The sequence below is a fragment of the Anomaloglossus baeobatrachus genome, unplaced genomic scaffold (genome assembly GCF_048569485.1).
Source record: "Anomaloglossus baeobatrachus isolate aAnoBae1 unplaced genomic scaffold, aAnoBae1.hap1 Scaffold_296, whole genome shotgun sequence".
Taxonomy (NCBI): domain Eukaryota; kingdom Metazoa; phylum Chordata; class Amphibia; order Anura; family Aromobatidae; genus Anomaloglossus; species Anomaloglossus baeobatrachus.
In genome coordinates, this window is record NW_027442399.1 from 168005 (window position 1) to 193389 (window position 25385).

A 25385-nucleotide genomic window follows, 5' to 3' on the forward strand; every position below is an offset into this window, starting at 1 on the left:
ACACGGGCGTGTTTTTGCGGTGTATTTTACAACGCCCCCACGACTCCGATTGGTGGTCATAACAGCGTTCCGATTGGGTAACTTGCCGAAGGCGTTACAGCGATTTAATTTTTTAAGTTCCATTCTTTGTTCCACGTAGTAGAGTCTCTGTCTGGTGTTGCTAGTGTGTCGTTCTTTGTGTCTTCCTTTGTTTGGCATGGTCACCCAATCAGGCGCCGCTGTAGTGATCACCAATCGGAACAGAGGGGCGTGAAAAAGGCAACGCAAAAGCGCTGTAGCGATCACCAATCGGAACAGAGGGGCGTGAAAAGAGGCAACGCAAAACATGTCTAGGAGTAAACACCCCGCCTCTATCAAGGTCTGAGTCGTCGCACAGCGACGCGTGTGACACGTCCCAACGACCGTCGAGGTCGCTATGATCGCTGCTCCGTCTCTGCTGAAAATTACATGTTTGACAGCTAACTAGCGATCATGTAAGGTTGCTGTTACGTCACAGGAAATGGTGACGTAACAGCGACGTTGTTGTCGTTGTGTATGAACCCAGCTTAAGGGATCTATTAACACCATTTCTTTTTCTCTTTGTTTTCTCTAATCCAGTTATCACAAAAAAATAACAATTCTAGCAGCAAAGGGATCACATCATTCTGATTTATTTTTTTATTCCTAAACTACAGTAATATCTCTAAAATTAAACTTAGTTAACAATTTGACATTAGTCTGGTTAAAAAGTCATCCGGATTAGCCAAGAAAAACTATTTGATAAATACATAGCTTTCAGTAAAGCTTCTCACCTTCCGTATTCCACGTGTTCGGTTCCAAACAAAATCATACCAATCTCGGTAATTATCCTCTCCCTGATCCATGATATTGGTCACCATATAATCCATAGTCATACACAGCACTGGTAACGGGCGCAATTCATGTGCTAGGGGCTCCTCTTGATCTGCAGAAGATCGACTGTATTCTTTTATGGCAGCCGCATGGTCCAACTTTGAAAGGAAGGAATTATGCAATTTATTTTCCATCCATAATGTAGACCATTAATAGTAAACAGAACATTAAAAATTATACCAATAACTGACCTTTTTTGGGTGATAAACATGACATGCTCAAAACATTTGGAGGAAGGAAGAGGAAGGATACAGTTGTAAAAGTGCTGTAGAATATGTTGGCGCTACTGAAGTAAAAGTTAATTTAATAATTACCTTGTCTGTTCCTGGAAGGAACTCATAGATGCTAAGTTGATTGCGAGTATCCCGCATGTATCTCTCCTTTTCAGGGCACATGTCAGGACAGGTTCCCACAAAAACTTTGGCTTGATCTAACCCAGTTCGTTTAACTCGAGCTACAAAAATAGGAGAAACGTGATTAGAAAATGTGCATTTCTTTTATGGTTACAAAAAAAAACTTCTTTAGTTACTCAAATAATTGCAAAACTTTCACAGATCCTTTCAATACCTTGTCTCAATATCTTGTCCCTCTGGTCTAGGAGACGATATTTCTCCTCGGAGGTCTCTGCTGCCATTCCCACAAGATGCAGAAGTGAAGGAGGCAAAGACACCGCAGAGTCAGAAGGTGGTGATGGGATATCAGTATTTTGAACACCAAACTGAAGATTTTTGGGAAATGTAGCCTTTTTAAGAGAAGATCTGAAATACAGCCAAAAAATAGTTTAGAATAAGGGTGAAAAAAAAGGTTGTAATTGTATGATTCTGAGTGTTTTAGAATTACCCCTTTAGTCCTTGGAGAAGAGGTTTGCATACAGGCGAAACGGCTGGAATACCTTTTTGCTCACTTTGTCTGACTTCTCTCTCCACCGTTTGAGCCCCTTTTTTCTTTGCAGGACCTAAAAAGAAGGGAATTTTGTTTACTTACCGTAAATTCCTTTTCTTCTAGCTCCTATTGGGAGACCCAGACAATTGGGTGTATAGCGTCTGCCTCCGGAGGCCACACAAAGTATCACACTTGAAAAAGTGTAACCCCTTCCCTCTGCCTATACACCCTCCCGTGGATCACGGGCTCCTCAGTTTTGGTGCAAAAGCAGGAAGGAGGAAACTTATAAATTGGTCTAGGGTAAATTCAATCCGAAGGATGTTCGGAGAACTGAAGACCATAACCCAAAAAAATAACCAGCCCAAAGGGCACAGGGGTGGGTGCTGGGTCTCCCAATAGGAGCTAGAAGAAAAGGAATTTACGGTAAGTAAACAAAATTCCCTTCTTCTTTGTCGCTCCATTGGGAGACCCAGACAATTGGGACGTCCAAGAGCAGTCCCTGGGTGGGTAAAAGAATACCTCAATAAAAAGAGCCGAAAAAGGCCCCCTCTTACCGGTGGGCAACCGCCGCCTGGAGGACTCGCCTACCGAGACTGGCGTCTGCCGAAGCATAGGTATGCACTTGATAGTGCTTCGTGAAAGTGTGCAGACTAGACCACGTAGCTGCCTGACACACCTGCTGAACCGTTGCCCGGTGCCGCAATGCCCAGGACGCACCTACAGCTCTGGTAGAATGGCCTTTCAGCCCTGAAGGGAGCGGAAGGCCCGAAGAACGGTAGGCCTCGAGAATCGGTTCCTTGATCCACCGAGCCAAGGTCGACTTGGAGGCCTGAGAGTCCATACGCTGGCCAGCGACAAGGACAAAAAGCGCATCTGAACGGCGCAGGGGGTGCCGTGCGAGACACGTAGAACCGGAGTGCTCTCACTAGGCCCAAAGAGTGCAAAACCTTTTCACACTGGTGAATTGGATTAGGGCAACAGGAAGGCAAGGAGATATCCTGATTTAGATGAAAAGGAGATACCACCTTAGAGAGAAATTCCGGGACAGAACGAAGAACCACCTTATCCTGGTGGAAAAACCAGGAAGGGAGCCTTGCATGACCGTGCTGCAAGGTCAGACACTCTCTGAAGAGATGTGACTGTCCCCAGGAAGGCCACTTTCTGTGAAAGACGGGAGAGAGAGACATCCCGCAGCAGCTCAAAAGGCGGCTTTTGAAGAGCCGTCAGGACTCTGCTAAGATACCAGGGTTCCAACGGACGTTTGTAAGGTGGAACCATGTGGCAGACCCCCTGCAGGAACGTGCGGACCTGCGGAAGCCTGGCTAGACGCTTTTGAAAGAAAAAACACGGAGAGCATGGATACTTGGCCCTAGAGAGAGAGTCGAGGGACAAACCCTTGTCCATTCCAAATTGTAGGAATGAAAGGAATGTGGGTAAGGTAAACGGCCATGGAGGAAAGCCGTTATCAGCGTACCAGGATAGAAAGACTTGCCAAGACCTGTAATAGATCTTGGCGGACGTTGGCTTCCTGGCTTGTCTCGTGGTGGCAATGACATCCTGAGATAACCCTGAAGACTCTAGGAGTCAGGGGCCAATGGCCCCTAGTCAAGTTGAGGGCCACAGAATTTCAGATGGAAAAAACGGGCCTTGTGACAGCAAGTCTGGGCGGTCTGGAAGTGCCCACGGTTGACCCACCGTAAGATGCCCCAGATCCGGATACCACGACCGTCTCGGCCAGTCTGGGCGACGAGAATGGCGCGACGGCAGTCGGACCCGATCATGCGTAGTACCCTGGGCAGCATCGCCAGAGGGGGAAACACATAAGGCAGTCGAAACTGCGACCAATCCTGGACAAAAGCGTCCGCTGCCAGAGGTCTGTGATCCTGAGACCGTGCCATGAAGGCCGGGACCTTGAGAGATCGACGTCCTGCGTTCCTCAGGGGCGATGGATCTCTTGAAGCACTTCTGGGTGCAGAGACCATTCCCACGCGTCCATGTCTGATGACTGAAAAACGACTGCTTCCCAGTTTTCTACGCCCGGGATGTGAACTGCGGAGATGGTGGAGCCTGTGGTTTCCACCCACTGCAGAATCCGCCGGACTTCCTGGAAGGCTTGACGACTGCGAGTGCCGCCTTGGTTCGTGAACGGCACTGCCTCCATAGCTGCAACCATCTTCCCCAGGAAGTGCATGAGGCGCCTTAAAGGGTGTGACTGACTCCGAAGAAGTGATTGCACCCCCGCCTGCAGGGAAAGCTGTTTGTCCATGGAGAGTCCCAGAGCAACGTGTTGACACGCCACCTGAGCAGGGGCCCAGAGGTTCTGAAGAAACGAGCCGCAGGACGAGAACTGAACTCTATCCTGTAACCATGAGACAGAATGTTTCTCACCCATCGGTCTTGAACTTGTGGCCACCAGGCGCCGCCAAAGCGGGAGAGCCTGCCACCGACCGGGGATGCGGCTAGGGTAGACCGGGGGCCTGAGGAGGCCGATTTGGAGGCAGTGCCCCCTGCGGCCTATTGGTGTCGTGACGTGGGCCGCCACGCATATGAGCTCCTCTGGCCTTTCTCCGGCCTGTTGGACGAAGAAGAATGTGGCTTGGCGGAGGGACGAAAGGACCGAAACCTCGATGGGATTTTTCTTTGCTGAGGTCTCTTAGGTTTGGACTGGGGTAAGGAGGAGACCTTTCCCTTGGATTCCTTAATAATAACATCCCATCGTTCGCCAAATAAACGGTCGCCAGAAAAAAGGTAAACCAGTTAAGAACCTTTTTTGAAGCCGAGTCTGGTTCCCATTCGCGCAGCCACATGGCCCTGCGAACTGCCACGGAGTTAGCATATGCTACAGCCGTGCGGCTAGTGGAGTCCCGGACGGCGTTCATGTCGCAGGACGAAAAGGCTGATGCCCGAGAGTCAAAGACGGAACATGCGGAGCAAAATTCCATGTGACAGCATTAAACTCCTTCAGACAAGCCTAGATTGCTTGGAGAGCCCACACGGCTGTGAAGGCCGGGGCGAAAGACGTGCCCGTGGCCTCATAGATGGACTTCGCCAAGAGCTCTATCTGTCTGTCAGTGGCATCCTTCAGGGATGAGCCATTTGCAACAGACACCACGGACCTAGCAGCCAATTTGGAGACTGGAGGATCCATTTTGGGAGAATGAGCCCAACTCTTACCGACGTCAGATGGAAAGGGGTAACGCGTGTCAGTGTGACGTTTAACCCATCCCTGAAGTTAGAGTGATCAAAAAACGTATTGTACGTTTGGGGAACCAAAACTGGTGTTTCTCCTGCTGAGAAGCCGACTCCTCTACAGGAGGAGGCGGAGGAGAGCGAACCAGCACCTGGATGATGGATCGAGATAAGATCATTTACTAAGGCGTCCCCCTCAGGAGTATCAAGGTTAAGGGTGAAGTCAGGGCCAGAGCCCTGAGCTCCCCCGTCCGCCTCGTCTTCCTGAGAGTCCTCAAGCTGGGATCCTAGCAGCGTGAGGAAGTCGGGGAAGAGTCCCAGCGAGACCGCTTAGCCGGCCTTGGACTGCGGTCCGGGCAGGAGTCCTCCGCCTGAGACCTAGGGCTCAACCTGGGAGCGCGCTGCGGCGCTAACCAAGCGGGGCCTGAATGAAACAAGCTAACCGGGCCAGGGCCTGTGAAAGGTCCGGTCTGGACTGCAATGCCTCAAGGAGCTTAGAAGACCATTTGATCATATGAAAATGACTGAGGGCCAACACCGGTGACTCTGTCCCTGCAGCCTGCTCAGGGGGAGCAGGGGGGTCTACATGAGCTGAGGGGCCCACCAGTGCCCGAGGCTCCGGCTGAGCAAGCGAGGCAGGAGTCCAGCATTGCTCACAGTGAGGGTAGGTGGATCCCGCAGGTAACATAACCCCACAAGAGGTACAGACCGCGAGAAAAACCTGTGCCTGTTGTCTCCTAGGAGAGAGACCACTGAAGGTAAATGTGCTTGCACCCCTGAACAAAGGGTATACAGTCTGTCCGAACAGAAATATATATAATATATACATATGTATCCGGCACCCTAGGGGGACCAGCACCGAGTGCTGCGTTCACCCTGAGCTCCCCTGAGAAGCACCCACTGGCAGAATGCCAGAAAATGGCCGCCGGAGCTCTCAGGGGAGGAGTGGGGCCGAGGGCGGCGCCAGCAAAGAGCGGGAGTCTGAGTTCCCCACAGTGGTCAGTGAGGGGGGAGGAAGACATGCAGGATGTTCTAGCCCTCACATCCGACGTCATGTCGGTAATCCCGCCCTTACCCCTGACAGGCAGGCCCGGGGGCGGGATTTTCGCGACTAGGCCGCGGTGAAGCCGGGGACTAAATTTGAGGCCGCGCCCGACCAGCAGGCCCGGTCGGCGCGGAAGTCCACCTGCCTCCTCAGTTTTACAACTACCGCGGCTTCCGGGAAGAAGGTGCGCTCCCTGTACAGTCCCCAATGGGGACGCAGAGTACCTTTAAGTAGCAGGGCCCGGTCCCTGGGGTTGAAGAGGCTCCGATCCGGCAGGTTCCACCAGGGGCTGCGGATGGAGCACGGTCCCATTCAATGGATGACCGCTCAGGTCCCACTTCTCCCAGCCGCATAAGGGATGGTGAAGGAAACGGCCTGTGACTCCAGCCTCCGTACCCGCAATGGGTACCGTCTGGGGTCCCCACAGTGGCCAGTGAGGGGGGAGGAAGACATGCAGGATGCTCCAGCCGTCACATCCGACATCATGTCGGCAATCCCGGCCTTACCCCTGACAGGCAGGCCCAGGGGCGGGATTTTCGCGACTAGGCCTCTTTGAAGCCGGGGACTAAATTTGAGGCCGCGCCCGACAAGCAGGCCCGGTCGGCGCGGAAGTCCACCTGTCTCCTCAGTGTTACGACTACCGCGGCTTCCGGGAAGAAGGTGCGCTCCCTGTACAGTCCCCGAAGGGGACACAGAGTACCTTTAAGTAGCAGGGCCCGGTCCCTAGGGTTGAAAAGGCTCCGGTCCGGCAGGTTCCACCAGGGGCTGCGGATGGAGCACGGTCCCAGCAAATGGATGACCGCTCAGGATCCCACTTCTCCCAGAGCCGCATAAGGGATGGTGAAGGAAAACGGCATGTGGCTCCAGCCTTTGTACCCGCAATGGGTACCTCAACCTTAACAACACCGCCGACATAGTGGGGTGAGAAGGGAGCATGCCGGGGACCCCGTGGGGGTCCACTTTTCTTCCAACCGACAACTAAGTTATGAGAATGCATGAGTGGATGTGTGCCTCCTTCCACACAAAGCATAAAACTGAGGAGCCCGTGATCCACGGGAGGGTGTATAGGCAGAGGGGAGGGGTTACACTTTTTAAAGTGTAATACTTTGTGTGGCCTCCGGAGGCAGAAGCTATACACCCAATTGTCTGGGTCTCCCAATGGAGCGACAAAGAAATATGAAGTATTAGGCTAGGTTCACAGGTCCTGCAACCATCCGTTATCATGGATTTATTAGCAAAAAAATTCTGCAAAAACAACTTTTTTGTCTGTTAAATAACGGATGTCGGCCGGATCAGTTTTTAACATGTGGAGTCTACGGGGGATGGTTGTAAAAGGATAAGGCACAGCCAATATAGTGGAGGTATATCGAGGTGCACTTGTTGGTTTCCAAACCGTAAGTCAATCAAACAGGTTCAAGGCACTCTCAAGGGTTAATTTTCATATAATTTATTCCAAAATAGTTTTAAACATGTGACGTTTCAGCCACTAGATGGCCTTCATCAGACAACTGGTATCATAAACTGGCCAAAATTGGAGTGTCAAGGCAACGGTGTCCACCGCTATGCTGCGTCCACAGCATAGCGGTGGACACCGTTGCCTTGACAGTCCAATTTTGGACAGTTTATGATACCAGTTGTCTGATGAAGGCCACCTAGTGGCTGAAACGTCACACGTTTAAAACTATTTTGGAATAAATTATATGAAAATTAACCCTTGAGAGTGCCTTGTACCTGTTTGATTGACTTATGCGGGATGGATCCGTTAATGGATTACTATTTATCGTCCATTTGTAATGGATCCGTTAAGAAAACAACAGACCCGTTACAAATGCAAGTACAACGGATGTCTAAATAGCAATCCATTAATGGATATGTTGTCCATAGACTCCCATGACAAAAAAAAAAACCACAACGGATCCAGCAGAAATCAGTTTCCCAACCAGATGACTACAGGACACATGAACTTAGCCTTACAGAGATTAAGAGCCCAGGCACATCATGGCTCTAACACTAGAACTGTAATATGTCACCTGTATGTCTGTATATCAATCATGTCTGCTCCATTCCACGCCATTTGATTGAGATTCTTCAATAAAAGTGTTGTTTCTCTTGCATACTAACTTAATAATGAGATTCTATACAGTGGCGCCACATGGCGGTACATACATCTAACACATAAATGAGGCGATTTAAACACTCACTAGTTTTTTTCCGTTGCCAAAAACCAACAGCGTCTTTGTATAGTTCTTTTACTGATTTCTTGGCCACAGCTGCAGAGTTCTGTAAAGACATAGACAACATCCCAAATGTGATTCTATTTTTCCCAAAAAAATCATTAAATAAGTTAATTTTTTTTCAAGCAAGTGAAAACTTCAAGTTTTTCATGCAGATACCACTTCAGGAATAAACAGATTTTTTTTTGTTTTCAAATCCTGAAGAATTTGGTTACCATTTTGTTAATGTTACCTGAAGCAACTTTTTAACGTTTCTTGTTGCTACTCTATATAAATGTTTTGGAGGGGGTGTTTTTTTTACTTTATAAACAATAAAACATGCATTTTTTTCTGCAAAAAAAAATGCTAAAACAAGAAAAATCTCCAGGCATTTTGCAACCATTTTCAAAGGGAACCGGTCACCAGTTTTTCAGCCTATAAGCTGAGGCCACCACCACCGGTGCTCTTATATACAGTATTCTAACATATAAGAACGCAGGCCGCTGTGTAGAACATAAACACTTTATAATACTCACCTAATGGTCACGCTGCGGTGGATTTGGGTCAGATGGGTATCTCCGTTGTCCGGTGCCTCCTCTTTCGGCCATCTTTGTTGTCCTTTTTCTGTCGCCGGGGAGCATGACGCGTCATACGTCATCCACACTTGCCGGCATTGAGGTCCTGCACAGGCGCACTTTGATCTGCCCTGAGCAGGGCAGATCAAAGTATTGCAGTGCGCCTGCGCGGGACCGGCGAGTGTGTATTACGTAGGATGCGTCATGCACAGAAGCTTCAGAAGGAGGACGAAGATGGCCGAAAGAGGAGGCGCCGGCTCAAGACAACAGAGACGCCCATCTGACCCAAATACACCGTAGCGCGACTGTTAGGTGAGTATTCTAAAGTGTTTTTTATGTTCTACACAGCGGCCTGGGCTCTTATATACAGCATGTTAGAATGCTGTATATAACAGCCCGGTGTTGGTGGCCATAGTTTATAGGCCGAAAAACTGGTGACAGGTTCCCTTTAAGCCTTCTTATTGACTTGTATTGTAACATTTGGAGCGTCTTCCTAGCAGAAAAAGCCCGAAGAATGGTCTGCTCACTTCTTTTACCCACTTTTTTTGAAAAAAGTTAAAAGACCCTCAAAAGCCTGAACTTATGAAAAGCAAGTCACTTTTACATCAAAAAGAATAGGAAGATTGGAGGGGTTTTTTAAGGCAATTTTCTGAGATAATCTGATCAAAACAAGGTTTAAAAAAAAAAAAAAAGAAAAAAGCCATGTTAACATACCCTTATGTATACAGATTTACAAATACATATGTTTTACCTGCCTAAGAGGACTAAACCACTAAGGTTTGGTTAGTAAGTGTACTAATAGGGCCCGATTCTCAAATTTTTCATGCCTACTGGTGTAAAGTTTTAAAAAGTTGTCATGTTTTGGCAAAAAATTTTGCAGCTTTTGGTGTTGTCATCTCACACTATTTTTCTTCAGCTAGAAACAAAGTGAATAGAGCCGGGGCATGACAACAAGCCGTGGAGTTTGCTACACCACAAAACTAACGCTAGCAGGGAGTGGGGTAGGATTTAGGGCAAGGCGTACACAAAGGTTCGCGCCACTTCTCTGACTGAACTGATCCAGGAAGAGGCATGCCCCTCAACAAGATAGGGGTGAACAATGCTGGTCTAGTGGTCTTGATAAATGAGGAGAGTCTGACTCCAGTACAGCCCCTCAGCAAGACCGGGGTGAATAGCGCTGGTCTATTGCTCTTGAATCAGGCCTATAGTTCCTAATCAAACTACAATTCTGCAAGAATGATTCTAGGAAAGCTGCAGAGCAAACAAAAGGGTCTTATCTAAGGAGACAGGGGAGAATAAACAGGATTCGCTCTCCTTGTGAGGTTGTGAAGACGCAACACTGATGAGATCTGGATGGTGTGGCAGCTGTTGCAAGGACCATTTGGTTAGGGCAAGTTCACACACTGCATTTTTTTGACGCTGCGTTTTTTGCCGCAAAAAACGCACAAAAATGCACCCGTGGCAAAAAAACGCAGCAAAAAAAAGCATGTGTTTTTAATGCGTTTCTGTGCATTTTTTGCTTCGGTTTTACTCACTGCATTTTTATGTTGTTTTTTTTTTATGAGTGAACAATGCCATTAAAGATTGTTGAAAAAAAAATGTCTGATGTCATTTCCTTCTTCAATATGTTCTTCATTCTCCACTAGTGTATGCAGGAGAGCAGACAGCTGCAGAACTACAAGGCTCAACATGCTCCATCCAGGACCGTATGCAGGAACGAGAGGCAGGAGGAGCAGAACTACAAGGCTCAGCATACTCCATCCACCAGTGTGTCAGGTTTCCGGGTTTTCCAGTTCTCTTTTGCATGAGCTTGCCCTCGGTTATCATGGAGTTTTATGTTCTGTTGCCCTACTTCCTGTCCAGCTGCTTAAAAGGCCGCCTCTAAGCCTAGTCCAGTGCCTGAGTATACTGCTTGCTGTGTGCTCCTGCTTTGCTGCTGCTGCTACTTCTTGATTACCTTTGGATCCTCCTGAAAGTCTACCGATCGACTCTGGACCATACCCGGTTTCTTCAAGCTGTGCCCGGACTCCGTCTGCCGTCTTTGGTCAGCACGTCTGCCCGGTTTCTTCCGGCTCATAACCATTCTGGACTTTCATCCCGTACGGACACTTCTGGACTTTACCATTTGCCCCTTGTGTCCCGGCTGCGGCGCATTTAGGCCTTCCGGGGTTGATTGCCGGACAGTCCCTGTATAGGGGTTCGCTCTGGTGGTCTCCCTGGGGGAGTCCGGTGCGTGGCCCCGGGAATCCCCTTCGCTCCGTTTCGGAAAGGTATTTTCATGTGTTTGTTATACTGTGTATTTCTGTTGTGTATCTACCGTGGTTACATATTATAAACATCTTGTACCACAAACTCGTCTCTGGTTGTCATTGCCCTAACGCTATCGAAATCCTCAGAACATACAAGAGTATTACATTATACTCAGGCTCTAAGAGGATTTCGCTGGGGCAATGTCTGAGACACGAGTAGATCAGCTTTTTTCCATGATTAGCTCCTTGCAGCAGGAGATGGAGGCGGTGCAAACTAAACTTAGAGATGTGGAGGCACAGCTGGGCCATGATCACCAGGTACTGGGTCCGGCTATACAGGATTTGCAAGTCAGAGTGGAGGCTCAGGAAGCCGGCCCCACTACGTCCGTATCAGCTGCCGGTATGCCTAGGTTACCCCCATTCCGTTTCAATGGTGACCGTAGTCAGTTTCGGGGATTTGTGAACCAGTGTATACTGTTTTTTGATGTACATGCTGATTATTACCGTTCTGACCGGTCAAAAGTGTTATGTATAATCATGTTATTAACCTCACGAGCACTGGCTTGGGCTAATCCTATGATAGAGAATCGGGACATCCGTTTAAATCACCTGGATGACTTTCTGACCGCAATGGCGCAGATGTTTGATGATCCGAATCGCCGTGCTACCGCTGAATCGGCTCTCCTTTCCTTACGTCAGGGAAAGCGGTCTGTCGTCGAATACGCCACTGAATTTAAGAGGTTAGTGGTAGACACCGACTGGGGAAACAATGCATTATTGTCTGTTTTCAGAAAGGGTTTGTCCGGTACCATCAAGGACGAGTTAGCTCGTTCCGAATCTCCAGGGGATTTTGAACTGTTTCTCCAGCACTGTGTGCGTATTGATACCCGCTTGACGGAACGTAGACAGGAAAAATGGGCAGCTGTAAACCGTGTAAACAACTTTGCATTTCCTTCCAGAGAAGCCGCTCTCAGGACGCCACGGGAGGCCGAGGACGTTCCTATGCAAGTGGACTCTCTGCAAAAGCGAGAGACCAATGAACGTCGCGAACACCGGCTCCGTGAGCGTTTGTGTTTCTATTGCGGTCAATCGGATCATTTCTTGATCGACTGCCCGAAACGTCCGAATCGCCCAAATAAGATATTGGCAGCCATGGCAGAGTGTGACAACACGGACGCAGAGTCCGAGATCTCTGAGGCAAGTGGACACTTGGATGCGGTATTTCCCTTGACTGTAATGTCAACCTCACCGAAGGACTCGGAAGGGAAATATACCCATTGTTCGCTCCCCATTCAGATCCGGTGGGAGGGACAGCTAATACCTACCTCTGCAATGATAGATTCTGGGGCAGGGGGAAATTTCATGGACTCCTCTTTTGCCAGGAAACACGGTATCCGGACTCAGCAAAGATCCTCACCGGTTACCATGGAGACGGTAGACGGATCTCCGTTAATCTCTGGACCAGTTGATCGGGAAACCGTACCGCTAGAATGCGTCATGAAGCCAGGTCAGCAGGAGACCCTTGTTTTCATGTTAATTTCTTCTCCTCATTTTCCGATTATTTTAGGTATTCCGTGGCTACGGTCTACAAATCCGGTCATCGATTGGGAAACTAAGGAAATATCCTTCCCACCGCAGAGTATTCCGACCATTAGTCCAACTGTTCCGGTTTCAGTAACACCAAATGCGGAGGGCACTGTACAGGTACCTGTTCTACCCCCGGTGTATAATGACTTTGCGGACATATGCGACAAAAGAAAAGCCGATCGGCTTCCACCGCATAGACCGTATGATTGCCCCATAGACTTACTCCCAGGGGCGGAGATCCCGTTTGGTCATGTCTACCCGTTGGCGGCACCTGAGCTAGAAGCACTAAAAGAATACATTGATGAAAGTCTAGCTAAGGGATTTATTCGTCCGTCTACCTCACCAGCAGGGGCACCCATCTTTTTCGTGAAAAAGAAAGAGGGGACTCTGAGACCCTGTATTGACTACCGGGAACTGAATAAAATAACCATCCGGAACCGGTATCCGTTACCGTTGATTCCTGAGCTATTGGAGAGGGTCCAACAGGCAAAAATATTCACCAAATTGGATCTCCGTGGGGCATACAATCTACTCCGCATACGTCCCGGAGACGAGTGGAAGACCGCGTTCCGATGTCGGTATGGACATTTTGAGTACCTAGTGATGCCTTTTGGACTTTGTAACGCTCCCGCGGCTTTCCAACATCTAGTTAATGATATTTTTAGGGATATCATGGACCAATTCATGGTGATTTATCTGGACGATATCCTAATCTTTTCTGATTCCCTACAGGAACACCAGGAGCACGTCAAGACCGTACTTACCCGGCTGAGGGACAACCACCTGTACATCAAACTGGAGAAATGCGAGTTCCATTGCTCACGAATACAATTCTTAGGTTATGTCATCTCTCCTCAGGGACTGAACATGGAGTCTGGCAAAATACAAGCAATTCTAGACTGGCCGGAACCGGGGAACATCAAAGAGGTACAACGCTTTGTCGGTTTTGCCAACTTTTACCGACGTTTTATCCGTAATTTTTCAGAGATCGTTCGTCCCATCACTCTGTTAACCAAGAAAGGACAGAAGTTTGTGTGGTCCGCCCAGGCCCAGGAAGCCTTCCATCGTCTCAAGGTTTGTTTTACCTCAGCGCCGATATTGGTACATCCGAATCCCGCACTTCCCTTTATCGTGGAAGTCGACGCTTCCGACTACGCATTAGGGGCCATCCTTTCTCAAAGGACTGGGGACAAGAGTCTCTTACATCCGTGTGCTTTCTTTTCCCGCCGGTTGTCCCCTGCAGAAAGGAACTATGACATTGCGGACAAGGAATTGTTAGCGATTATTTCCGCTTTCAAGGAATGGAGACACCACTTACAGGGAGCCGCGCAGCAAGTGATAGTACTCACAGATCATCGTAATCTGGAATTTCTTAAGTCTGCCAGGTGCCTGTCTCCACGGCAAGCCCGTTGGAGCCTATTCCTTAACCAGTTCAATTTTGTCGTTACATACCGTCCAGGTTCACGTAATGGGAAAGCCGATGCCTTGTCCCGAATCCACGCCGTGGACTCCGTGCCTGGAACCCCGTCTCAGACCGTGTCATCGGATGCCAATTTCGTTGGAGTAATCCAGGACCAGGACTTGTGGAAGGACATCAAGCTGGCCTATGATGGTGACGTATTTCTTGCTGCCCCCCCGAATGATGTAACTCTTGTTCTTCGGAATGGTGTGTGGTTGACAGAACGACGCATTTATGTCCCGGAGGCCGTAAGACTTCAGGTTCTCAAGTTGGTCCATGACTCCGTGTTGGCTGGTCATAGGGGGGTACAGAAGACGCAGGAATTCCTCAGCCGTTTTTTCTGGTGGCCTACCTGTTTAAAGGATGTAAAGGACTATGTCCACTCATGTGTGGTTTGTGCCCGGTGCAAGGTTCCTCGTGTGGCTCCTACGGGACTCCTCCAACCGTTACCCGTGCCATCTCGCCCTTGGGGGTCTATCTCAATGGATTTTATTGTGGAGTTGCCCGTCTCAGACGGTCACAATACCATTTTAGTGGTGGTGGATCGGTTGACTAAAGCTGCTCACTTTATTCCGTGTGCCGGTCTTCCCTCAGCCGCAGAGACAGTGGATTTGGTTATCCAGAACGTATTCCGATTGCATGGGGTACCAGACGAGATCATCTCTGACCGGGGCGTGCAGTTCACGTCTAGGTTCTGGAAGGGGTTTTGTACGGCACTCCAGATTGATGTCTGTTTGTCTTCTGCATACCATCCTCAGACAAATGGGCAAACCGAACGGACCAATCAAACCCTGGAACAATACCTTCGATGTTATGTCAGCCATCTGCAGGACGATTGGTTGAAGATGCTTCCGTTGGCGGAGTTTTCGTATAACAACACTCAGAGCAGCTCCACTAAGGTAACGCCCTTTTTTGCTAACTTGGGTTACCATCCGACTATTTTGCCTAGGTCACCGGTTGCGGTCTCGGTGCCTGCGGTGGAGGACAGATTGACAGAGCTACGACAAAATCTGGAGGTTCTGAAAGACACTGTGGCTACAGCTCAGGAGCGTTACAAGAGGTCGGCAGACACTCACCGGAAACCGGCACCCATGTATAAGGTAGGGGACTCTGTATGGTTGTCCACCAAGAACCTGAGATTGGGTGTCCCTTCGCAGAAGCTGGGACAAAAATTCATCGGTCCGTTTAAGATCACCGGGATCGTGAGCCCTGTGGCCTGTCGGCTGCGGTTACCGCACCATCTCAAGGTACACCCGGTCTTTCATGTTTCTCTCCTCAAATCCGTCTCTCCCAATACGTTTCATGGTCGTGTCGTGCCTCCTCCTCCGCCTGTGATGGTCGACGGCGAGGAGCAGTTCGTGGTTGAGGACATTATTGACTCCCGGCTCCATCGTCGTCGGCTTCAGTATCTGGTACGTTGGCAGGGGTACGCCCCCGAGGACGATTCCTGGGAACCGGTGGGTAACATTCGAGCTCCCCGGAAGATCGCTCAGTTTCATCGACGGTACCCGGACAAGCCAGGCCCTGACCCGTCCTGAGGCCGTTTCTGGGGGGGGGGAGTGATGTCAGGTTTCCGGGTTTTCCAGTTCTCTTTTGCATGAGCTTGCCCTCGGTTATCATGGAGTTTTATGTTCTGTTGCCCTACTTCCTGTCCAGCTGCTTAAAAGGCCGCCTCTAAGCCTAGTCCAGTGCCTGAGTATACTGCTTGCTGTGTGCTCCTGCTTTGCTGCTGCTGCTACTTCTTGATTACCTTTGGATCCTCCTGAAAGTCTACCGATCGACTCTGGACCATACCCGGTTTCTTCAAGCTGTGCCCGGACTCCGTCTGCCGTCTTTGGTCAGCACGTCTGCCCGGTTTCTTCCGGCTCATAACCATTCTGGACTTTCATCCCGTACGGACACTTCTGGACTTTACCATTTGCCCCTTGTGTCCCGGCTGCGGCGCATTTAGGCCTTCCGGGGTTGATTGCCGGACAGTCCCTGTATAGGGGTTCGCTCTGGTGGTCTCCCTGGGGGAGTCCGGTGCGTGGCCCCGGGAATCCCCTTCGCTCCGTTTCGGAAAGGTATTTTCATGTGTTTGTTATACTGTGTATTTCTGTTGTGTATCTACCGTGGTTACATATTATAAACATCTTGTACCACAAACTCGTCTCTGGTTGTCATTGCCCTAACGCTATCGAAATCCTCAGAACATACAAGAGTATTACATAGTGTATGCAGGAGAGCAGACAGCAGCTGCAGAACTACAAGGCTCAGCATGCTTCATCCAGGACTGCATTCTGGAGGGAGAGGCAGGGGGAGCAGAACTACAAGGCTCAGCATGCTCCATCCACTAGTGTATGCAGGAGAGCAGACAGCAGCTGCAGAACTACAAGGCTCAGCATCCTCCATCCAATACTGTATGCAGGAGTTTTTTGCCTTAAAAAAAAAATAGCGTGTGCTTCGCCATATTTTTGTATGCTAGCCAGGTACCGCAGGCAGGTACGGGCTGCCCCCAACTCCCAGCTGCCTATTTGTACCCGGCTGGGAACCAAAAATATAGGGAAGCCTTTTTTTTTTTCAATTATTTTATGAAATAATTAAACAAAAAAAAAATGACGTGGGCTTCGCCCAATTTTTGAGTCCAGCCAGGTACAACTAGGCAGCTGGGGATTGGAATCTGCAGTACAGGGTGCCCAAGTTTTCTGGGCACCCCCGGTGCGAATTGCAGTCTGCAGCCGCCCCAGAAAATGGCGCTTTCATATAAGCGCCATCTTCTGGCACTGTATCCAACTCTTCCAGCTGCCCTGATGCCGGGTGGCTTGCTGGGTAATAATGGGGTTAGGGCTAGCTGTATATTATCAACTGGCCCTAAGCCAGAAATTCATAGTGTCACGCCAATATTAGACAGGGCCACCATGAATTTCTAGTAACGATAAAAAAAACACGACAGAAAAATATTTTTATTAGAAATAAAACACAACACAATTAGTGACTCCCATCTTTATTGATATAAAGAAGACCCCCCTCCGCAGTAATCCTGGGTCAGGGTCCCGCGATATCCAATCCAGATCCAATATCATCTGATCAGTTTGCTGGAAGGCAAAGCGATCAGATGATGTGTCAGGTTCAAGGATGTGAATCACATCACACATCAGCTGATTGTATAAACGGCGTTTATACAATCAGCTGATGCATCAGTAGGAAAAAAAAACAAAAAACTACACATCTCTGTGCTGACTCCCGTCCGATCGCTGCAGGACCCTGCGGTAATCAGCTGATGAAGTCTCCTGACCGCATCAGCTGTTTAAAAGCCGGCCGGGTGGTAAAAAGCTGGCCTCACCGCGAGACTTATACGATCAGCTGATGCGTCAGGTGACCGCATCCGCTGATCACCGCCAGGTCCTGCAGCTATCGGACGTGCCCGGGAGTCTGCACACAGCCGGAGCAAGGGTGGCAGTACCGGGAGAGGAGCTGGGAGCAGACATGTCGGGAGTCTGCAGACAGGTGAATATGACATTTTCTTTTTCTATCATTCACTTCTGATTTCGCAGCTCCTTCCACCTCCGGTGGCAGTACCGGGAGAATTCACGCTTCTGTGTTTACCAACAGAAGGAATCCTCTTCCTGTACATGTCACTGTACTACCCACCCCTTGCGTTTATAGCTGCGTTTTTAGTCATAGAAACGCACTAAAACGCAGCTATATTTGCGTTTTTCATTGCGTTTTTCAACATCTCATTGAATTCAATGGGAGGAAAACGCAGTGAAAAGCGCAAACAAAATTGACATGCTGCATTTTTGTGGGCACCACAAAAACGTAGCTAAAAAAAACTCAGACTTTGCTAGTGAAGCAAAGTCATGCAGTGTTCTGAACAAAAACGCACTCGAAAAACGGGCAAAAACGCCGAGAAAAATGCACTGTGTGCACATAGCCTTACATGGTGAAATCCTGATGAAGAAGTTGGATTACTTTCAAAAGCGTCGAATAAACGGCCCATAAACTGCATCTGTGTACTTGGATCCCTTCCTGCAGGAGCGCAGATTAAACTACTTTTTTTCCTCAATATCCTTTAATTGTGAAAGAATCACGGGGATGAATCTGTAGAATTTAAATGAATAAAACAGGTGCACGATACCCATCACTAACGCTTGGAAGCTGGGAGATATGTAAAAACGTGATGTCACCAACCTCACTCAGATCCCAATACAAAACCAAATTACCTCTTTAACCAATGACGCTGCAATCAATGGTATAAGCATATTATTATTTTTTTTTTTACTCACATGGTTATTAAATTGGATAGATGCCATTTTTTGCTTTATCCTGCAGTTTATACGCAGAATCTTCCCATATTTCTTAAAGAAATCCTCCATGATGTTTTTTTTATTAAATGTATTAGGCACATTCCTAATAAAAAAAGTGGTCATCTCACTGGGGGAGACTGGAACAGTGTGTTGAGCACCAGCAGAACGTTCTCCTTTGCTAGCCACAGAGCTTGAGGGGATAGCTGTTAAAAAAAAAACAAGACTTTACAAAAGAAGGAGACATATATAATGACACAGACAAATAAGGGTTTTCCCATTCTAAAATGGTGTGTGTATAGGTTTACTCTAGGAGAAAAATAAGATTAAAGTTAGTAACCCTCCGCAGGTGCAGCTTTCTGATGCTTTCCCCACTCTGCGGTAGTGACATCACAGGGCTCAGTGGTGATGCTCATGAAGACACAAGACACTGAGCCGAAGGATTGACTGCAGCCATCATGTCTGTTGTAATTGTGACGTCACCACTGCAGCCCATCAACAAAGACTGGCTGGAAAAGTGGAGGGTCAGTAACAGATTTTTATCTGAGCACTGTGTAGCCTCCAAGACAATATCAGACAACGCTACAGTTCAGGATTTATTTTTTTATAATATAATTGGTTACGGACATAATATAACAGAAAATGTACTTTTGGAAAAAAAAGCTCTCACCTTGAATTTCAGGCAGCAGCTCACCTTCTTCCAGTAAGGGTCGAATTCTTCCAGGTATCAACTCACTAGGACCAGGTGAAGAATAGTCTCTGGGAGATCCTTGCTGGTTTGGCCCCAAAAAGGAAACCATTCTGGTAGATGTTGTATGACCTGTATCTTGCAAATGGGACTTATTAAAAGTCACTTGACTTGATAAACTCGCTGGGCTAGTTTTAACAGATTCAGTTTGATTGGGAGTAGAAATTGGTCTTACAATTGGTTGAGTTTTTGATGGAGAATCGGCATCGGTCACCTTGGCCTGTGGAGTAACGTTATCTGTTTTTTTAATTTCTTTTCCCCGATGAGTTTTCATTTGACTTTTTACAACATCAAACAAGCTCCTGACATAGATGTTTGCTCCTCCTTTTAAATCCCGGTTCAATCGACCAGCCCTCTTGACAGGTGGATGTTCGCTATGGGGATCTGAAGAAGCTTCACCTGAGATGGCGACATCATTTCTACGTGGTGAACGAACATACTCCGGTTTTCTTTTTACTCCTTTTTGTCCCTCCTCTCTTCTTGGCTCTTCAACAAAACTAGTAAAACTACTATTGGCACTTGCAAATGAAGGTCTGGGTGTTCCTGCTTCACTTTTGTTTTTCTTCTCTGAAGACATAGAGAAGAAGTTGATGTTCCCAGATGTCGATGACGTTGTAGGAGCTCCAAATAGGGGTGGATCTTTTGACTCGTTTTTACTTGACATGCTAAAAGATGATGCCGATGTTTCATCTAATTTATTTGCTCCCGGTAGGATTGGTTTGAAAGTTGTATGAGCGGGAGGTTTGAAACTGTGCTCTGAATTGGAGGCTACCTGTGTAAAAGTGGAGTCCGCAGCACTAGAACTGGTACTTATTTGTGTCGTGGTACCAAATACACTTCCAGTCTGCACAGTGGAAATATTTGAGGACTGACCAAAAATTGACATTTTCTCAGTGGCTGCTGTCTTGCTAACTTGTGCAGATTGTGCAATTCCAAATGCAGAAGATGGTTGTGCACTGATAGAACCAGATTCTTGCTTACTAAATGGAGGTTGGAAGCCAGGAGACTGACCAAAAATATTACTTTGTCCACTGTTTACCTGTCCAAATGCAGACACTTGGCTACTACTATTTGGCCCAGATTGCGTAGAACCTGCCTGACTAAAACTTTGTCCAGTCACATTCTGCGCAAACATAGGTGTCTGGGTCGGGTTGGAGGGTGTCTGGCCAAACAAAAATCTATTACTAGGGGATTGTTGTCCAAATTGTGGACCTTGATTTGAGCCATCCTCAGACTGTCTAGATGCTGCTGATGACTCAGATGTTGCCTGGGAAAATATAGAAGTATTGCTTCCAAAGGGGGAGGCTGACTGGCTAGTTGTAGGCTGTGTAAAGAAAGATGCAGATTGGTTAGTAGTCGCTTGGGCAAAGAGAGATGTAGATTGACTAGATGGTACTTGGGCAAAAGGAGATGCAGATTTACTGGGAGTAATTTGTCCAAATATAGATGATTGATTGTTACTGCTTTGTCCAAACGATGGCGCAGGTGGCCCCGTAGAAGTCTGCCCAAATGCAGGTAGTGTTTGAGTATTGGTTGTCTGTCCAAAGAGGGAAGATGACTGTCCGGTAGTTGCCAGCCCAAACACAGGACCAGTTTGTCCCAAAGACTGTTGTGCAAAAGTAGTAGAAGCCTGATTATTAGCAGTCTGTCCAAAGGTAAAGCCAGACTGTCCTGTTGTAACCTGTCCAAAGGCTGGTGCAGATGGAGCAGAAGAAACCTGGCCAAATGCAGGAGCGGTTAGACCAGATGTTGTCTGTCCAAACACAGGTGGTGACTGACTAGGGGTGCTCTGCCCAAATATTGGCGTAAACTGTGCAGACGTGCCCTGCCCAAACGCAGGTGCCGACTGATTAGTGGATTGTCCAAATGAAGGAGCAGACTGCCCTGAGCTGGACTGTCCGAACAGCGGAGCTGTCTGTCCAGATGTTGCTAGTCCAAACACTGATGTATTAGCTGTGTGCCCAAAGGTAGGAGCAGACTGCCCAGCGGTGGCCTGCCCAAATATAGAATTAGACTGGCCAGAAGGAGCCTGACCAAACAGTGTCCCTGAAGAAGAACCCTGGCCAAATGTAGGGGCCTACAGTCCACCACTTGCCTGGCCAAATGCTGGAGTAGTTTGAACAGAATTAGTCTGTCCAAAGATAGAAGAAGATTGGCTTAAAGTATTCTGACCAAAAACAGACTGGTTGTTACCGAGCTGTCCAAACATAGGGGCTGACTGGCCAGTAGAGGCTGTCCAAATGTAGGGGCAGGCTGTACAGTTGCATTTTGGCCAAATAATGTTGTCTGCCCAAACATAGCTGCATTCTGATTTTGTGTATTGGGGTTTGTGGTTTGTTGTCCACCGAACACATTGCTATTGTTCATGGTTTGTGAGGAAAGAAAACTTGCGCCTTGTACACCTAAGAAACATATAGAAATGTAAGATTAAAATCTCAAGAAAGGTTGATCCTATCTATACAGTATTGTACTGTGACAGTTCTCAATTCAGCAACATTAAAGGGAACTTATTTCTTACAAAAATACAATTTACACCAGTGCATAGAGTGGTAATCAGCAGGTAAATAGCATTGAAATCCTATCTGCCAGGTTTAGTGGGAGTGATTAAGTTCAAATGCTTTTTAGCTAAAAATTCATGCATTTAAAAATCATAAATTCCCATCTTCAAGATCCTATCCCAATATGTAGATGTAATAAAAATAATAACATTAGCAGATACCTTCAATTAGAAATGTAATATAGTTCGCCTACTATAGCTATGTCTCTTACCTCATGTGTGGGGGTGTGGGTGTCACGTTAAACTTAAGCTGGGTTTACACACTGCAACATCTCAAACGACATCGCTGTAACGTCACCGGTTTGGTGACGCAATAGCGATGTTGTTTGCGATGTTGCAGTGTGTGAAACCTATCAGCGACCCGGCCCCTGCTGTGAAGTTGCTGGAAGTTGCTGATCGCTACAAATCGTTCAGGACCATTCCTAGGTCCTTTGTTTCCAGCTGTGCAGCATGCATCGCTGGAAAGTTTCAGTGTGTGAAAGACTTTGCAGAGACTTTGTTAGCAACTTCCCTTTCAAAAGGCTGCTTATCAACGCCCCCAACAACCAGCTAGGTCGCTCTGCAGGTCCGGATCGCTGTTGAGTTGTTGGCCAGGTTTGCCTGTTTGAACAGCTCACCAGAGACTTAGCAGAGACTTAGGGAGGTCGCTGTTACGTCACAAAACCGGTGACGTTACAGCGATGTCCTTTGCGATGTTGCAGTGTGTAAACCCAGCTTTAGGAACCAGTACTCCACTAACTACCTGGTAAATATTTCACTACCATGTGTATCTCTGTGTCGATTCTGACACTTTAGATCTGAAAATAAGGAGCGCTGATAGTGTAACACCAAAGTGATCAGTGGGGTACACCTGGAAAATATACACTCACCTGGATCAGTTGTGACAGTCACAACCACTAGTGCGCATGAGATAATGGCGTCTGCTGCAGCCCCACGTGGATAAGCATACAAGATAAGGCAGAAAAGGGGTTAATGCTGCGCATCAGCCAAATGAAGACGTATAATGTTGATGAAGATGAGTATTCTTTTATTTCATAGGTCTACGCGTTTCAAGGTGACAACCTCTTCCTCAGGACCAATGCATCAACAACAAGTCGACTTGTTGTTGATGCATTGGTCCTGAGGAAGAGGTTGTCACCTTGAAACGCGTAGACCTATGAAATAAAAGAATACTCATCTTCATCAACATTATACGTCTTCATTTGGCTGATGCGCAGCATTAACCCCTTTTCTGCCTTATCTTGTATGCTAGATTCTGACACTGACTGTTTTGTCGTTATATAGAACTGGTTCCCTCTATGACTTTCACGTGTAATCTGACGTCTGGGTAAACTACTCTGGTTATAATGGCTGCTTTGGTGGCAACAGGCGCTGGACTTTTTGTGGCATGACCTCTGGCCACACTTTCTCTAGTGCTTGATGTTCTTACATACAATTACATTTAAACAACCTTCCTTAACCCTTGCACTTTACCCATATCTTTGTATGTTTAAACATACATTTATCTTCGTGACGCCCTTTTCTTCCAGCTAATGGTTGTGTTTTTTAAAAAGTATATGCATAAAATGTTTAATTGTTTTTAAATGAATATTAATAAAGAAAATGTGTTTTTATGACCATTTGTTCAGTTTCCTTTTTTGGGGAATATATATATATATATATATATATATATATATATATACATATATATATATATAAATCCGAATGGTCCTATTGGTCCAATATACCCCCACACTGATTATTATAATCTTATGATTGCTATACAATATTATTAGTGGTTTTCATATATTTATTGGTGTGGTATGGGTATTGTTCTCTAACAAGTGGTGTTTCTCTTACCTCATGTGCAGGGCATTGCAGCTTCGGCATCCATGGTTACATCCACTCATGTAGCGACAATTAGTAAGTTGCCATGAATACCTAAGCTGCAATGCCCTGCACATGAGGTAAGAAACATGGCTATATATCAGGAGAACTATACTACATTTGTAATTGTATGAAAAACAGGAGGAAAGGAAGTACAATGTGCAAATATTTTTATTATCAAAATAAGGGGGGGGGGGGAGAAGGGGCTCTGGTGAATACACATAAAAATTGGGTGCTTAATAACATAACAGAGGGAGGGACTTGAAATGGGCATACAATACATGATATACACATGATCAAACTCATAAATCTATAAGGGGTACAGTCACATCAGAATTGCATATATACAGACAAGATCTTACATTAAAGTGACTAGTGCATATAAATCAACATGTCTCCAAAAAGAAGATTTCTGGGTACTAATTGTAAAATCTCTTTCTCCGAGTCTTCATTTGAGGACACATGAAACCATAGGGTATATGCTGCTGCCACTAGGAGGTGACACTAGGCAAAAAAGTAGATTTTGGCTAATCACCTTAAAATCTCTTTCTTGGAGCCTTCATTGGGGGACACAAGACCATGAGTTGTATGCTGCTGCCACTAGGAGGCGACACTATGCAAAAAAGGTTAACTCCTCCTATGCAGTATACACCCACCAACTGGCAATTGTACCTCAGTTAGTGAGAAAGCAGTAGGAGAAAATAATACGAAATAACAAACAATTTTACAGAAAGTCAACAGTATTATCAACCGTCAACAGTAACAGGTAACCAACACAAGGGCGGGTGCTGTATCCCCCCAATGAAGGCTCCAAGAAAGATTTTACGGTGAGTACCCAAAATCTATTTTTATTTATCGCTTCATTGGGGGACACAGAAGACCATGGGACGTCCTAAAGCAGTCCCATGGGTGGGTATATTATCACTCTCAGGGCTGACCTCGGGCCACTGCAGCCTGCAGAACCCATCCACCGAGGGCTCGCATCTGAGTAGGCATAGGTGTGAACCCTGTAGAACTTAGTGAAGGTGTGAAGTGAAGACCAGGTTGCTGCCTTGCAAAGCTGCAACGCTGGGGCCTGGTGGCAGGCCGAATGGGCCGTAATCCTGAGTGGGAGTGCTCTGTCTGTTACCCGGTAGACTTCCAAGACGGCAGAGCGGATCCATCAAGTAATAGAGGACTTGGAAGCGGGAAGACTCTCCGTGGACCAGATGGAAGCTCGAACAGAGAATCTGAGTTTCTGAAGCGAGACGTCCTGGAAATTTACAGCCGGAGGGCCCTAACAAAGTCCAGCTTGTGGAGAAGAATCTCACGAGGGTAAGAAGGGTTCGGGCAGAAAGAGGGAAGGACAATGTCTTCATTGAGGTGGAAAGAGGAGACCACCTTAGGAAGAAAGGACGGGACTGGCCGAAGAACTACCTTATCCTGGTGGAAGACGAGATAGGGAGAATGGCAGGAAAGTGCCGCAAGTTCAGAAACACGATTGACGTGATGGCTACTAAGAAGGCGACCTTCCAGGAGAGGAAAGATAGAGACACCTCTTATACGGGTTCAAAGGGGGAATGCTGGAGAACAGACACGACCAAGGTAAGGTCCCAAGGCTTTACTGGAGGCTGGTGGGGGGGGGGGGGGACAGAATGGGCGGCCCCCTAAAAGGAAAGTGTGAACCTGTGAGTGAAAGGCCATCTTCTTCTGGAAGAGGATGGAAAGCGCTGACAATTGACCCTTAAGGGAGCTGAGAGCCAGACCCGCATCAAGACCGGACTACAGAAAAGACAGCAGAACAGATAAGGAGAAGGTCATGGTCACAATCTGATTAGATTCGCACCAGCGGAAATAGGACT

At 47.4% G+C, this 25385-nt stretch overlaps 1 protein-coding gene across 1 annotated transcript in view; it reads right to left on the reverse strand.

Annotated features, from left to right (window-relative positions):
- LOC142267566 (uncharacterized) overlaps positions 1 to 21488 on the reverse strand; it is an 87307-nt gene extending 65819 nt beyond the window's left edge. The window contains 8 exon segments of the mRNA XM_075332337.1: positions 792 to 989; positions 1206 to 1345; positions 1459 to 1649; positions 1732 to 1846; positions 8209 to 8287; positions 18356 to 18579; positions 19044 to 21353; positions 21356 to 21488. Of these exon segments, the coding sequence (XP_075188452.1) occupies positions 792 to 989; positions 1206 to 1345; positions 1459 to 1649; positions 1732 to 1846; positions 8209 to 8287; positions 18356 to 18579; positions 19044 to 21353; positions 21356 to 21488 (3390 nt within the window).
- Between the last annotated feature and the right edge of the window lie 3897 nt (positions 21489 to 25385).